Consider the following 14,859-nt stretch of genomic DNA (forward strand, 5'->3'; position numbering starts at 1 on the left):
TACCAATGACCTTCATCTGATAACTTAGATCAATGTGTGGCACACGAGTGTGCCTGAGAGATTATCAGGTGTGCCCTGAGATATTACCCAATTTCACCTAATTGGTCTAAAAAGCAGCTCTGTGTTCATCCAAACAGGCCCCGGTGAAAGATAATAAAATTCCATCTTCTTGTGTTTATCTCACTTTGTATTTCACAGTTAAAAACAGTTTAGAGCTAAATGTAAAAATAGAAAAAGGCTACTGTATCATAAGAGACTTTACCCTTTAGCCTACACCTTTAACAAACACTGTTTGGCCAAAGCCCGTCCCTGTTCCGGTTTTTCTCGTAAAGTCCGTCTTAATTTGCATGCTGTTAAAATGCAGTTTTTTTTTTTTTTTTTTTTTTTTTAAATATTAACTCGTCTATTCTTTGCATTCGTCATTTATTTCGCCATATATACAGAGCCGTGTGATCGCAAGCTGTTCTCCCAAAATACGCCCCCCATTTCTCAGAAAAAAAGAGGTATTCCCTCAAATAAAAAACAAGGTATTATTGATGAAAGTAGACGAGAACCGTGTGTTCGGTTCCACGGTGTCACTCTCTGACTTCCGATTTCTTGCCTGTCGCAGTAAAACAAAGAACAGCGTTTCTGAACAGTTGGATGAGGCAACATGAGCTTATAACTATACTCATAACATATTATTTATACATACGACTCTTTTCAATATATCAGTGGTAACTGAAGAGCAGTTAAAAACTCGTAAACTCTACGAACTGATCATAATACTAACTGCACACATTTATTTCGAAGCAAATTTTTGACTTCCGGTGTCAATCCCATGACTTCCGCATAGCTTGACAGAAGTAGACGTCACCGATGCTCCAGACAGTCCAGCTCGGTCGCTGTATCCCGAGTAGAAAGACTTAGCATTTAGTTAGCAACTAGCACACGGTACCTTCCAGTAAAAGAGGCATCACTTTCCTTTGTAGTGGTATTTCAAATATTAGAAAAGCAATTTTGGCGGAAAAATGAAGAGACGAGTACCCTTTAGTTTTGTGCTGGTTTATTTGCTAGTTGCGTATTTCTGTTCGTGCTCAGCGTTTTATCTTCCGGGTTTAGCCCCAGTGAGTTTTTGTGAAGAAAGCAGTGGTGGCGACGATTGCCAGGTATGGCTATTTTATAGGAGTCACATTTCTTATCATACATTGGCGCACATTACGCTAATTAAACAACCTGATGGATTACTTCATTCAACATATTTAATATGAGTAGTTATATAGCGGTATCACTAGGCCCCGGCTATTGCCTGGAACAGGGTACTAGCACAATACTGCGATGCATTGGAAATTCTTCATGATTACTTGAATAGATACTATCCAAGTTAACTTATCTATTTTATGCCTATGGGTTTATGTTTTTTTTTTTTTTAATATATGTAATCAATCAATATTTTATATCTTTAGATCTGGAATTGACTTTTGAACATTTTCATTCTCCTCAAAATAAAGTATGAAAGTTTTTTCCTTTACAGACAGAGATTCAGCTGTTTGTAAATCGTCTGGACTCAGTGGAGTCAGTTCTGCCTTATGAATATGACATGTAAGTTACATTTGGTCTTTTCCTCAGTCAGTCATACTTTGTTCTTGTCATATTTGCATTGTGAATGACAATCTGAAAATATGTTAAAGGTTTGACTTTTGCAAAGATGCCAAGGAGATGAGACCGTCTGAGAACCTTGGACAGGTACTCTTTGGGGAGCGAATTCAGTCTTCACCTTACAAGGTGAGTGTTTGTACTGTCTTTGTAGCAGTGGATATTTCTTTTTTCTTTGTTTACTGTACTGTTTTGGTAGTTTTGAATCAACTTCATAACTCACTGTACCATAATTGTACTTATTACAGTTCAAATTCAAACATGATCTGAAATGCAATCCAGTGTGCACAAAGACCTACAAGAAGGACAACAAGGAGGATGATGACAAGCTGAAGTTTCTCAAAATGGGGATGCAGCTGAACTATCAGCATCACTGGTTAGTTTAAAATGTACCCCCCGTGCAAACTATAGTGTACTTGCTTATTTAAAAGATTGTAAGTTACAAATGTACAAGGAAAATATTGTGAAAAAACAAAAAATGGATGCAAATTTTGAGTAGCAAGACTTATTTTTAATCAACTGTTATTCATTTCAGGATCATTGACAACATGCCAGTCACATGGTGCTATGATGTGGAAGATGGTCAGAAGTACTGCAACCCTGGCTTCCCCATTGGCTGCCTTGTTACATCAGATGGTAGAGCGAAAGATGCTTGTGTAATTAATGTGAGTTGTGGTGTACTTTAATTTGGAATATACTTTTCAAATGATTTTAATTCTCAGGAAACATAGCTGTTGATGCAATTTTCCCCTTCGGATACACAATGCATTCATGGCTAATAAGCAAGAAAACTTGATTATCACTTTTACGAGTAAAGGAATTTCAGCCAATGTGACATTAAACTCTTCTAATGAATGGCTATGAAAAATGTGCTTAGTATTACTCATCAATAATCTGCTCAGGGAGTAAAAAAGAGGAGAAGATTAATATAATTTTCAGTGGATGGCCTTTTTTTTTTCTTTTTTTTTTTTTTAAACCCATTAATATTAAAGCATATATAATTGTGTTGTTGATCATTCCTATACATATATATATATATATATATATATATATATATATTCCAGCACACATGGCGTCCATTAAATCGGTTCCAACAGTTAATTCGGTTCGGCACAACAAATTATTAGTTTGAGTCAGGTGTGTTGGAACAGGGATACATAGAAAACCTGTAGAATTGTAGCCCTCGAGGACCACAGCTGGGCACCCATGAACTAAGCAAATGGGTATGAGCCTAAGCAAATGGGTATGAGCCTTCTATGGGATAATTACTATGTGGACAGTTTCTTTCAGCTGGTGACAAGCTATTTAACCACCAATTGATGCAATGAGTAGCTTCTCATTTCTAAAACAACCCTGTTGAAAGATGCAATCCCTTGGTCATGAAAAAAAATCTTAAATCTTTTCAAGAAGTGTCAAGTCATTGGCAGACATCAAACAGAAATGATCTAAGGAGATATCAGAAACTTTTCAAAAGTGAAGGATTTTTAGAGTACTATATCTGTAACAAAAATTTTGAACTTTAATGGGCCTAACTTTCTTACATGGGCTATGACAGAAGTTAAGCTGGAAGTCTTGCTAACATATCCATCTTGTATTTATCTTTATTCAGTCTGAGTTCAACAAGAAGGACACATATTATGTCTTCAACCATGTCGACATCAAGATCACTTACCACAGTGGGGCATCAGAAGATTGGAGAGGTGCTCGCCTGGTTGGTGCCACACTTGAACCAAAGAGGTAAATGTCACCCAGTAGAAGATGAACAGGAGACTTCAATAATTTGACCTAATGAGCTGTAACATGTTGCATCTGAATGACAACTGGTCATTGCAAATTAAGCTGACATTAAAGAGACTTTGTGTTGTCTGCACAATAGCATAAAACATACAGATGCTGCAAACCCAACTTGTGAAGGTACCCCCATGGAGGTCCCTCGAGTGTTCGACAGTGATGTGTCAATAGTTTATACTTACTCTGTCAGTTTTGAGGTAGGCCTCCAAACTATTCCAATAATCAAATCTAGCATTTTTATGTATCTCTTAAAGGTGTGTATTACATTGATTTATACACTTTTCTTACAGGAAAACAATTCCATCAAGTGGGCCTCTAGGTGGGACTACATCCTGGTTTCAATGCCTCACACCAACATCCAGTGGTTTAGGTGTGAAGATATTTACAACTTTTTCACTCTAGAAAAAAAGGAGAAATCCTTGTAAATCTCTTGAATTTTTTTTTTTTTTTTTTTTTTTTTTTTTTTTTTTAAATTCTTGTTCAAGTTAGAATGTGTCTCCTTTTGTTTTAACAGCATTATGAATTCCTTGGTCATTGTGCTGTTCCTGTCTGGCATGGTTGCCATGATCATGCTGAGAACTCTACACAAGGACATTGCCAGATACAACCAGGTGGACCAGGTAATGGCATTGTTGAACTCAGTGATTTAAACATCTGTTAAAAATTATTTGCATACATTGGAATGTATTGTAACCAGTGCTGTTGTAAATCCTTCCTGTCCTATTGGTGCCTACTGTGTATGGATGTATGGACGCAAATTAGTATGTTAGCTAAAATCCAGCATGTTTACATCTCTTGCTTATTATTATTATTATTATTATTATTATTATTATTATTATTAATAATATTTATTATTATTATTACTATTATATAGATGATAATTAATATTCACTGCCCCTATCAAATAAACTAAAACAAAAAAAATCAGATACAATTCAAAGTGACTTTGTAGGAAAGAACTTCATGTTTCCAAGCTGACAACTTGTTTTCCCTACATCCCATGATAATTCCAGTTAATTAGTGGCATTTTTAAATGTCACACTTTTACAGGAATTTGCTTATTTTATTCTGCTGGTTAGTGATTATTCACTCATTAAATTTGACCTGAAACAACAAAATTTTACATATTCAAGGTTGACTATTTCACCTTGAGTGGATATTTATAAAGCAATGATCTTTATAAATGTTAAAACATTGGTCTGATATGATTTAAACTCTGTAGTGTGACAAAAAACTAGTAAAATGGGTACAAAGTTCCCAAAATTATAAATATTGTGCTACATTTCACAGGAAGACTTGATAAAGCTTTCATCGACGAAGGAAAAATCTTCTATGCCCTATGTAAGCCAAATGGAAGATTTATTTTTAAACAAGAAAAAATTGTGGAACTTAAATCAGGTGCTTGGGTTTGTATGGTTGTGGCTAACTGGTGCATGAACAAAACGTAAAATGTGGTGTGAGGTCAAAACTTGCAGAAAGTTCTGATATCTTTAAACAGGCTTTTCTTTTCTTTCTAAGCACTGAATAGTTTTTCACACCAAATTTTACATTCATTTTAGTAAAAGTATCTGATTTGGCTTTGTTAGTAGGTGTCAGATGGAGAGGTGTCATTTGGTAACTGGTGGCTGGTGAGTGTTTTCAGCATTGTGCCTCCTTGACTCCCTTGTCTGCCTCCCTCTCCAGGAGGATGCACAGGAAGAGTCGGGATGGAAGCAGGTGCATGGGGATGTGTTTCGTCCCCCCAGGAAAGGAATGCTGCTCTCTGTGTTTCTTGGACAGGGCACCCAGATCTTTATCATGACGTTCATCACACTATGTAAGAAATACTCGACATTCTGCTGTATACACACTGACTTTTACTATGTTTTGTTGAACTGCTGTATTTTACTTTTAGTTTGTAAAACATGGAGCGCTGGCCTTGTAAAGGAAATTATGCAAGTGCTATTATTTTTCATTCACTCTAATTCCCTCTTTGACCTTGTACATAAGTTGTCAAATAAGTCCAGTAAGACGTGTTCCTTCAGTGCATTTACATGTATGTAGATGTGAAAAAGAAGATAATACAAATCTGAGTTTGTGGAGAGAAATGGATGTACTATTTGGACTGGACAAAGGTCAGAATAAGGATGACTAAAAATGGTTGTATCATTTATTTTCTGATTCTTCCTGTAACCTTTAAGAGTGAAGACTTTGGTCACCAATCAGGCATTTACATCTCTACATTTCAAAGATCAAATTGATTTAATCTTCCTGCTCTTAAGCATTTTTATCACAGACCAGTTTCATATACGCAGAAGTTTCAGATAACGTTTGATCAAACCTTGACACCCTGACACTAAGTTAATATCAGTTTAGCATATCATTTGTCAAAATGGCGCATGCAAAATGAGTGCAAGGCAATATGTGTACATTTTTTTTTTTTTTTTTTTTTTTTACAATCTCTCCTGTAGCATGAAAGCAGTAAAATTTTTCACCTCAAAATAGTTTTTTTTTTTTTTTTTTTTTTTACCCTTAAAAACCCAACCCACGAAAAATTGGTAAGAAGTCATTTTTTAATATAAGGTCTTTATTCGTCCCTTTACCAAAAAACTTTTAAGGATATTTACCATTTATTATCATTGTAGTAGATACTGAGAGGAGATACTTTTAACCTAAATAAAGTTCTTACAAACAGTGACTATATATGACACTAGAAAAAAATATGAGACCAAAACCAGACTTAAATGCACGTAAAGGTGCAAATTTAACTAAAACCACATGAAAGTGAAACTCTCAGAACTTGACCAACATACTATAATAAATATTGCACGTTTACAGTCAGCTGGACTAAATGAGCCTAGACATGCTGCACAAGCTCCAAAGTTCCATATTTCTGCAGCTTGGCACTAGTGTAATTTCACAACTGTAGTATCCACTGACTGAGTTGATGTAAAACTACTTGAAATCTTTCTTTCTGTATACACAAACACTTCTTGCATGTCTGAAGGTGTGCACTGATGACTGTTCGTCCACTTTAGTTCTGGCCTGTCTGGGTTTCCTGTCCCCGGCCAACAGAGGGGCTCTTATGACATGTGCTGTGGTACTCTGGGTCCTGCTGGGAACACCCGCTGGATATGTGTCTGCTCGTCTATACAAAAGTAAGAGCATACTTTAATTACAGTTATGAGAACCAAGACAGAACAGTGCTGCAAGCTGAGCCATTGTTCTGTCATAATGGTGTTATTCTGGTCTGTTCCTGTTATCAGCCTTCGGAGGCGAAAAATGGAAGACGAATGTCTTGCTGACGGCACTCTTGTGCCCAGGGTATGTTCACTTGCCTCATTTTTTTTAAACTGCTGCTAATTTATCTTTTATTTGTATTATTTTTTTGCCCTCAAACGCTGTAATCAATCTGCAACCGTGCATATTAGCATTATCGCGCACAAACATACTTTTTCTTTCTAAATGTCATCGCCCTCTGTTTATCGTTCTTTGGCAGTATTGTATTTGCAGACTTCTTCCTGATGAACCTGATCCTTTGGGTGGAGGGGTCATCAGCAGCGATCCCCTTTGGGACCTTGGTGGCCATTTTAGCTCTGTGGTTTGGAATCTCAGTGCCCCTCACCTTCATCGGTGCCTACTTTGGATTCAAGAAACCTGTGAGTCAGGCTTCATGATATAATGTGTTGATTTTAAACATATTTAATTGTTGGCAGAAAAGTTTGCCTCATGCATTGTTGTAGGTAATCTAACCTGTTTTTCTGCTTCCCTGCAGGCAATTGAACAACCAGTGCGAACAAACCAAATTCCCCGTCAAATACCTGAGCAGTCTTTCTTCACTAAACCAATCCCTGGCATCATAATGGGTGGGATCCTCCCTTTTGGCTGCATTTTCATCCAGCTTTTCTTCATTCTTAATAGTATCTGGTAAGAAGAATAAAAGAAAGCTGTCTCTTCTGCCCACTGGTTTTGGGCTGGTATTCATAAAAGTATAAAAGTAATATGTGAAGGAATTAAACACTTTGCATTTGTTACATTTTTTTCTTTAGGTCTCATCAAATGTACTACATGTTTGGGTTCTTGTTCCTGGTTTTCATTATTCTGCTCATCACTTGCTCAGAGGCCACTATTCTGCTTTGCTACTTCCACCTATGTGCTGAGGTACCTGAAAGTCTTGCTGTCAAGTTTAGTGAAACTTGTCATATCCTCGAAGTTATGTAAAAAGTTGTCATGTCCTCGTTGCTGGATCCTAACATGTCATCTTTTGTCCTGTGTGTCAAGGACTATCACTGGTGGTGGCGTTCCTTCCTGACCAGCGGCTTCACTGCAGTGTATCTGTTCATTTATGCTGTGCACTACTTCTTCTCAAAGCTGCAAATTATTGGGGCAGCCAGTACTATACTGTACTTTGGATACACTATGATTATGGTCCTCATCTTTTTCCTATTCACAGGTAAGATGCCTTAGAGATGAATGAGATCTTAGATGTAGCCAGTTTATTGTCATTTAATTGTTTTGTTCATATTATTTTGTTGTATCATAACGCTTTTAATCGTGAGCTTAAATTAAAACCAGTCTTTAAAAATAGCTGTACTTCAATCTTGTAGGACTAATTAAGACACAGGTTAGACAGGTTTCCAGAAGGCCCCTTTTCAAATGAAGTTAAAGAGGTGTATGTGCCAAGCTCACTTCAGAGCTGCAATTTTTAAGTCTGTTTAAATGAAATCAGACCCATAAAATCACTTTAATGGGTCAATATTGCTTTCTGCTGTGTCGTATTAAAAGCCAAAGCAAAATTTGACACATTTTATTTTTATATAAACATTATTTTTAGCTTGTACTTGAAATCCAGCTGTTGAATTTAAACAGGTCAATATAAGGCACACATTTTACATAAAGAACAGTGTTTCCTCCTACAATGAATACATACAAACTAACCCTTTTATTTAATAACAGATATTTTTTTTTGTACTGTGTAGTTTTCTGGCTCATATGAGACTAGATGTAAAAGTCTGATGTTAAACACTCAAATTGCAAATAGTCTTGTCTGCGCCTAGTCTGTATTTTGCACAGGAATATTTTCCTCACCATAGTCTCAGATGATGATATACTTTCTGCTGTTACATTGTCCCCAGGCCAGATATAGGTTAGCCTGCAGCACTGCTTGTCACACAGCAAAACTGACAATATCTTAAGAAAGAGCTTAAAGTAGCAAGAGGATGAGATGTCAAAAGATTATCACTGTGAAGTAATCCAAGGATTCAAGGAGAAGATTATTAGTTTCCCCTCCTTGCTTCTAGTTTTGATCTGAATGATCCTAATCCCCTCCCGTTTCCCTTTTTAACTTTTTATTTAGTCCTTTTCACTTTATCCCAACTTTGATCACAGCGTAATTTAGGGAAGGGGCTTCACATGTGGCCCCCACTGAGCAGTCAGATAAGACTTGTATACCCCGATGAACTGATCCAGAATTTTGACCTATAGGGCTTATCAGCAAAGCAGAGCTCAAGCAGATATGTTCTTTTCTTGTTAAAATGAAGGGCTGGTGTTACCAAGGGTTGTGTGTGCTTTAGGTTTTATCTTTTTTAGTGAGTTTTTTTTATACAAATTTTTCAGAGGAGGGATATTAGCTTTGCAGTGACGCTCAGGAATACACAATGTGAGAGTTTTTGTTTTTTGTCTTCTTTTATCGCCTTGTGTTCTTAGTTTTCTTGGTTTTTATTAAGACTATTCTCAGTTTATAGATTGTATCTTTATCTTTTTTTTCTTTCTTTCAATAATCTGGCTCTTTTGTCTTCTCTTCTCAGGTACAATTGGCTTCTTCGCTTGCTTCTGGTTTGTTAACAAGATCTACAGTGTGGTCAAAGTGGACTAGAGGACTGGAGGAAGGACTAACTCCTTACTGATGCAGCACTGGGCTTCCCAGTGCTGACTGTGTCATAAAATGGTCTAAGTAGACCTGAACTGAAACCATCCCTTATGATAGAAAAATCCCACAGAGCAGAGCCCGTCCTCCTTTGTGCTTTAAAAATCTGTTGCTTTTTTTTTTTTTTTTTCTTAAATATATATCAGTTTGTGTTCACTGTTGAACAGTAATACTTTGAATGGCGCCTTGAAATCAGTGTGGGTTCCAATGATCAGGTTGTTGCGGTGAGCAGGTTGTTTGCAGAAATGTTTTACTTAAATTTTCTAAAGAAAGTAAAATATCCAGTATTTTGCTTTTCTACTCTGTCATGGCTAAATGTTCTGTTTTTTCATTGCCTGTTCTGTAATGATTAAAAAAGTGTACATATATTGTATAGAGGGGGAAAGAAGAAGAATGCTACTTCAAGATTGTCACCATTATGGAATCTCCTTTTTTTTTTATTTTAAATCGTTCTCATTTTTCTTGTTTTTAAGGTAAACATCTTGGCTAAAATTAAATATCAGCCTCTATTGTAGTAGAAACATAAAACACTGACATTACTATGATACATGATCATTTTCTTGAATTAGTTTACTTAGACTAGAAGGATACACCTGCTTAAGAGGCACACCTGTACTGTAAAGCTGTTACAGTGTTCTACTTTAAGGATGATCTCTTGATGACGCACGTTTGGCAACAAAAAACAAAAAATCCTATAGTTAATATTGATGCAGTCCGTGCCGTGAGTTTACTGATGAAGAACTTGTGCTCCATTGAAGATGCACCCTTTTAGATCTGAGTGGTATGTTGAACTGCTAATTGCATTTAAGAAAAAAAAAAGCTGTTTCCTTCAAACAGTAAGACATAACAATTTTGCGAATAAAAGTAATTGATTCAGAGTGGAAGCCATGCATTTGTCTGCGCTTCTGTGAGTATAACCCATAATTCACCACATTCCTTGCTGCTCTGAATGTAGGACCATGGCTCCACATCCAGAGTTTAGCTTATACAGCTAGGATTTGTACCCGAACATGAAGCAAATTGATCGGATTTAATGGAGATGACTAAAGAATGAAGATGTGGTCATTGCAAAGTGATCTGACATGTAATAATCTATTGCAGAGAAATGCAGTGTGTTGCGCTGCATTCACTGTTTAATGCATCTGGTTTAGGACTGCTTTAAAATTGGAGCATGTTTTTGTTGAACCAATATCTCACATTTTTTCCTTATATTCAATTGCAGCAGCAGTGTCTTTGCTTGAGTCAGAATTTAATCAAGTGAAACAATGCTAACCATGAGATTTAGATTTAATTTGGTTTTAGCTTTTCTAACTTACTCTAAAGTCTATCCAGCTTGGAGAGTTTAGAAAGTTGCTCCTGACAAGAGGAGACAATGACTGATGGGGATGAAAGAGTCCTGATGTACTTGCTATTGCTTTTACTTTTTTTTTTTTTTTTTTTTTTTTTAGAAAAACATAGTTGTGTTGAACATGAACTTACACTTTTACACATAATGCACATTTATTTTTTATTTAAACAACAAGCATTTGAATATAAGACCTGAAAATGATGCAAAATCACAGAATTTAGTCACAAAAGTAAGTAGTTTATAAGATAAAATGTTTTTGTTTTTTTTTCAGCTTTAATACACACTTGTAAGGAGAGTTTGACTAACATAAGCCAGTTTGATTGTCCGTTAGTACTGAGGTTTAGATTTAGCCAGTGATCTGTTAAACAAGTGGAATTTTCCTAAGGCAGGTTTGAAAAATACCACTAAATATAAAGAGAAAGAGCACAGTCTTACTCTTTCCCATAAGCCAAATCTTAAATCAATTCCAATCTTAAAATAATGCACAAGAGACATTGCCTTTGCTTGAGTCAAAACAGTCACACAACCTTTATATAAAGGCCCTTTCTAGATCTTTCTTTCATTTTATTAAACAATATATGAACTATATGTAATAAAAAAAATTATCATGAAGTGTCTTTACAAATCTACATTTGTCTAATGGAATGTAAGAAGACTTAAGATCTTCTGACATGCAGCCGACATAAAATCACTGGTTGCAAAGTTCACTGTAGCTATCTGTATAACACCTTGCTCTCTTTCTGCTATGGCATTTAAGCAACAACAGAAAAAGTACTCTATGCCCTCAAATAAACGCTGACGTTCCGAAGGCAGCAAATACTGAATTCAAATTTGGCACAATGAACTCGAAGGATTTACAATTTCCACATTTGTCATTTAGTAGATTGAGACAAGGTACTAAGACAAATGTATACTTTGTCCATCCCGTCTGCAAGGAATGCTGACTAATGTAAGTTCTGTAACTGACAGGCACAATGAATCAATAAGTATCTACTTATTTATTGAAAAGGCGCTTTAAGACCAAGAGTCACCGCAACATTGAATGTACACGTATTCACAAATTCAAGAACTGAGATGGGCACGACAGTTTTTTTCTCTACAAGCAATACCCTGAGTTCATGAATTGCAAACGAAGGTTCCTTGCCAAAAAAACCCCCCAAAAGATACAGATACTGCAGATATTTAAGATTAATACATGATCAGAGACATCTGTGGCCTGGAATAAGGGTGACGTGGCAGTGTCTTTTTTTCATGTTAAGGTTTAGATTGTTCAATTACAGTCTAAAATGTTCAAAGGCCCATTTTTAAATAACAGTAGAAAGTTCAACATTATGAAACTAATTATTTTACAGGCAAAACATGACAGCTGCTCAGAAGGTGTGTGTACAGCCTTTCATTGCCTTAGCACTTTTTTTTTTGTTTTTTTTCTCCTCTCCTTCCAGAGCCAACTCTGCCAAATAGAAATAATGCAACACTGCCTTTTCCCTACAAATAGGCTGTATTGAACCATCAGTACAAGATCACTATTTTGGCTAGTATCTTTACAGTCCACAATCCTGCAGTTAATTAGGAACACCTGCATCACAAGTAAAGCAAATTCATTCAATCTGACAAATGCTCAAGGCAGCTCATGTGCTTTGTTTGCTGTGGATGGGGAGCTCCCTCTCAGAGCTGAGGCTGGTAGAGGTAGTCTCCCTGCGGCTGTCCTTTGACTTCCTCTCAAAAGTCGGAGAGGAAGATGTTGTGCACTCTTCCCAAGTCTGCAGAGGGAAAACTCGAGCAGCCAGACTTGGCAGGTGTGGGTGAGCACCGGAACGTCTCTCAGTCGTAGTAAAACAGCTTTCAACGGCAGAGCTCTGGTTGGGGTGACCCTGCTTACAAAGCAGGCCGCAGAGCAAAGCCAGGAATTCTTTCCTTACACTACGATGCATGTAACCATAAATGTATGGGTGTAGGCAGCACTGTAGAAAGAAGAGTACAAGGGCAAGGGAGGATAACCATGGAGGCACAGCTGCTTTGGTACTCATTGATATAATATTGAGAATGGTGTAAGGGCCCATGCTGAAGATATATGAAGCCATGATCACAAACACCACTCGAGCTGCTTTGCAGTGATAGTGGAAACGTCTGTGTCTAACACGAACTGGGTATCGTCTGGCTGTGTAGGGGCCTTCTGGTAGACTGGTTTGCTGGAGGTTGGGCTGTCGCTGTGGACTGCTTGATCCATGGAAGTCCTGTTGGCAGGGCTGGGAGTAGGACTGTGTTTGTATGGGGTGCACAAGAGCGTTCTGCCTTCTAGCTGCTCTGAATACCATCCAGTAACATCCCAGCATTATGAGTACAGGCAGCCAGAAAGAAAAGGTGGACACCACAGCAGAATATGACAAACTAGAGGACCACACCACTGTGCAGACCATGTGATGTCGGTCAAAGTCAATGGTTCCCCAGCTGTAGAGGGGAGGCGTGCTCTGCAGGAAACTCAGCACCCAGGTGCAAACGATCAGGTTGGTGCCTAAGTGAGGAGTCATTCGGGTAGGATAAGACAGGGGGTGAATGATGGCTAGATAGCGATCAACAGATACAACTATGATGGTGTTCACCCCAGCAAATGCAAAAAGGTGCATGAGCACCACCAGGGCCTGGCACATTCGGGCATCCAGGGGCCACACAGCTGGCACAGTAGCTGCAATTGCAAAAGGCATGACTAATATGGTCTGGAGCAGGTCCGCCAAGAGGAGGTTCAGGACAAACCGATTGGCAACGTGAAGGAGTTGAGGTTTTCTTTGAAAAACCAGCAGAACAACCACATTCCCAAATAAGGATAAGCACACAATCAGAGATATGAGCACCATCTTCACCACACTGTTAACTGTAGAGGACCAGACTGGCCTCTGACTGGAGCTGGTGAAACCAATCTCTGGGGAAACATCAGTAAAATTTGTGTCCATGCTTGGTGTCTGTAAACTTGACATTGGATTTCTGACATCCAGCAGAGCCGTGAGACAAAGTCAGGTTAGTCCCATTCTAATCAGGAGCAAAAACCAGTCCATTTTACCTTTCAGGGAGTGGGAACAAAACGCTGCTGTGTGTGTGTGTCTTATTTCAGGTGCAAAATGCATGTGGCATTTCACATTGTTCTCTGAAGCACTTCATCTAACCTGACACATCATCTATAACATGTAAAAACTGTCCACGAGTCTCTTCCACAAAGAGCAAAAGATGTCCGACAATGTTTCGCGGCTCATCGTGATCAGTGATTAATCCCTGAAGGCTTCACCCACCGAACCAGGCCATCTTCTTGCAGCTCACATCTGCAGAAAGAAAAATGGAGTTTGGCGACAGCGGATGCCACCGGCGTCGACAGCGGATGTCCGCACACTGACAAATATCACGGATTGCTAATCTGTAATTGACGTATAATACCTTCAAATGATCGGTGATGCGATCATTTGCTTGATGCTGCTCCCCTCCCCTGTGCTGGCTGCTCACCGCCTTGCTTCCATTTCAGCATCAGCTCCAGCGGCTTTAACGGCTCAGCTAACGCGGCGTGTCTTCACCCAGCGGGGGTCTCTCATCCAGACAAGCACCTTTCCCCGTTTGCTGCTCTTTTAAGGTTTCAGAACGGATCAAATATGTATTATTATATCAACTTTGATTCCTCCTTAGCTGTCTTAGTGTACTTACGACCGCGTCTTGTCTACGAGGTGTCAGAAAAAGGAGAAAATAAATGACAAAAAAAGGACACCTGAACCGAGATCCCCTCCGCCCTCCCGCCTCTGGAGCTCCCATCCCATAACAGACCCCCTCCCATCCGTTTTGCCCCTGTTGTTTTGAATGTGCGAGTGCCTTTCACCACGGAAGGCACGACATCTGTTTAACAGTCTAGGCTATATGGTGAAATCATGAGCTTAAATTGTATCATTTATGTATCATAATAAAAAAAAAAAAAAAAATTAAAAAAAAACCGCAGCCCGTCAGCGTAACGTAACGTTTAATTATGCATTGAAATATTTACAGCTACATTTGATTCATTACCTTAGTGTTTAGACTCTGTATCTTGTGAATTTTTATTTTATTTATTTATTTATTTAAAAACTTTTTCTTTTCTTTTCTTTCTCGCCAGTTTTCAGGGTCACAGTGAAACAGATCTCCTTGGTAACAAGTCGTTCAATCACATTAC

At 38.0% G+C, this 14,859-nt stretch overlaps 2 protein-coding genes across 2 annotated transcripts; one reads left to right on the forward strand and one right to left on the reverse strand.

Moving 5' to 3' along the window:
• Window positions 1-861: 861 nt before the first annotated feature.
• tm9sf5 (transmembrane 9 superfamily protein member 5) lies at window positions 862-10,208 on the forward strand. Its single transcript, XM_079250419.1, has 17 exons — window positions 862-1,148; window positions 1,514-1,581; window positions 1,671-1,764; window positions 1,884-2,011; window positions 2,171-2,300; window positions 3,245-3,372; window positions 3,512-3,623; window positions 3,717-3,796; window positions 3,941-4,046; window positions 5,110-5,242; window positions 6,444-6,563; window positions 6,672-6,729; window positions 6,905-7,064; window positions 7,181-7,332; window positions 7,455-7,566; window positions 7,687-7,858; window positions 9,213-10,208. Exons 1-17 carry the CDS (start codon window positions 1,011-1,013, stop codon window positions 9,278-9,280), a joined length of 1,959 nt encoding a protein of 652 aa, XP_079106545.1. The 5' UTR covers window positions 862-1,010; the 3' UTR covers window positions 9,281-10,208.
• A 2,099-nt stretch (window positions 10,209-12,307) lies between these two features.
• gpr101 (G protein-coupled receptor 101) lies at window positions 12,308-13,651 on the reverse strand (the record flags this gene model as incomplete). Its single annotated transcript, XM_079250503.1, has 1 exon — window positions 12,308-13,651. The coding sequence occupies one exon, from the start codon at window positions 13,649-13,651 to the stop codon at window positions 12,308-12,310; it is 1,344 nt and encodes a 447-aa protein (XP_079106629.1).
• Window positions 13,652-14,859: the final 1,208 nt, after the last annotated feature.

The sequence above is a fragment of the Telmatherina bonti genome, assembly GCF_933228915.1.
Source record: "Telmatherina bonti genome assembly, chromosome: 12".
Taxonomy (NCBI): domain Eukaryota; kingdom Metazoa; phylum Chordata; class Actinopteri; order Atheriniformes; family Telmatherinidae; genus Telmatherina; species Telmatherina bonti.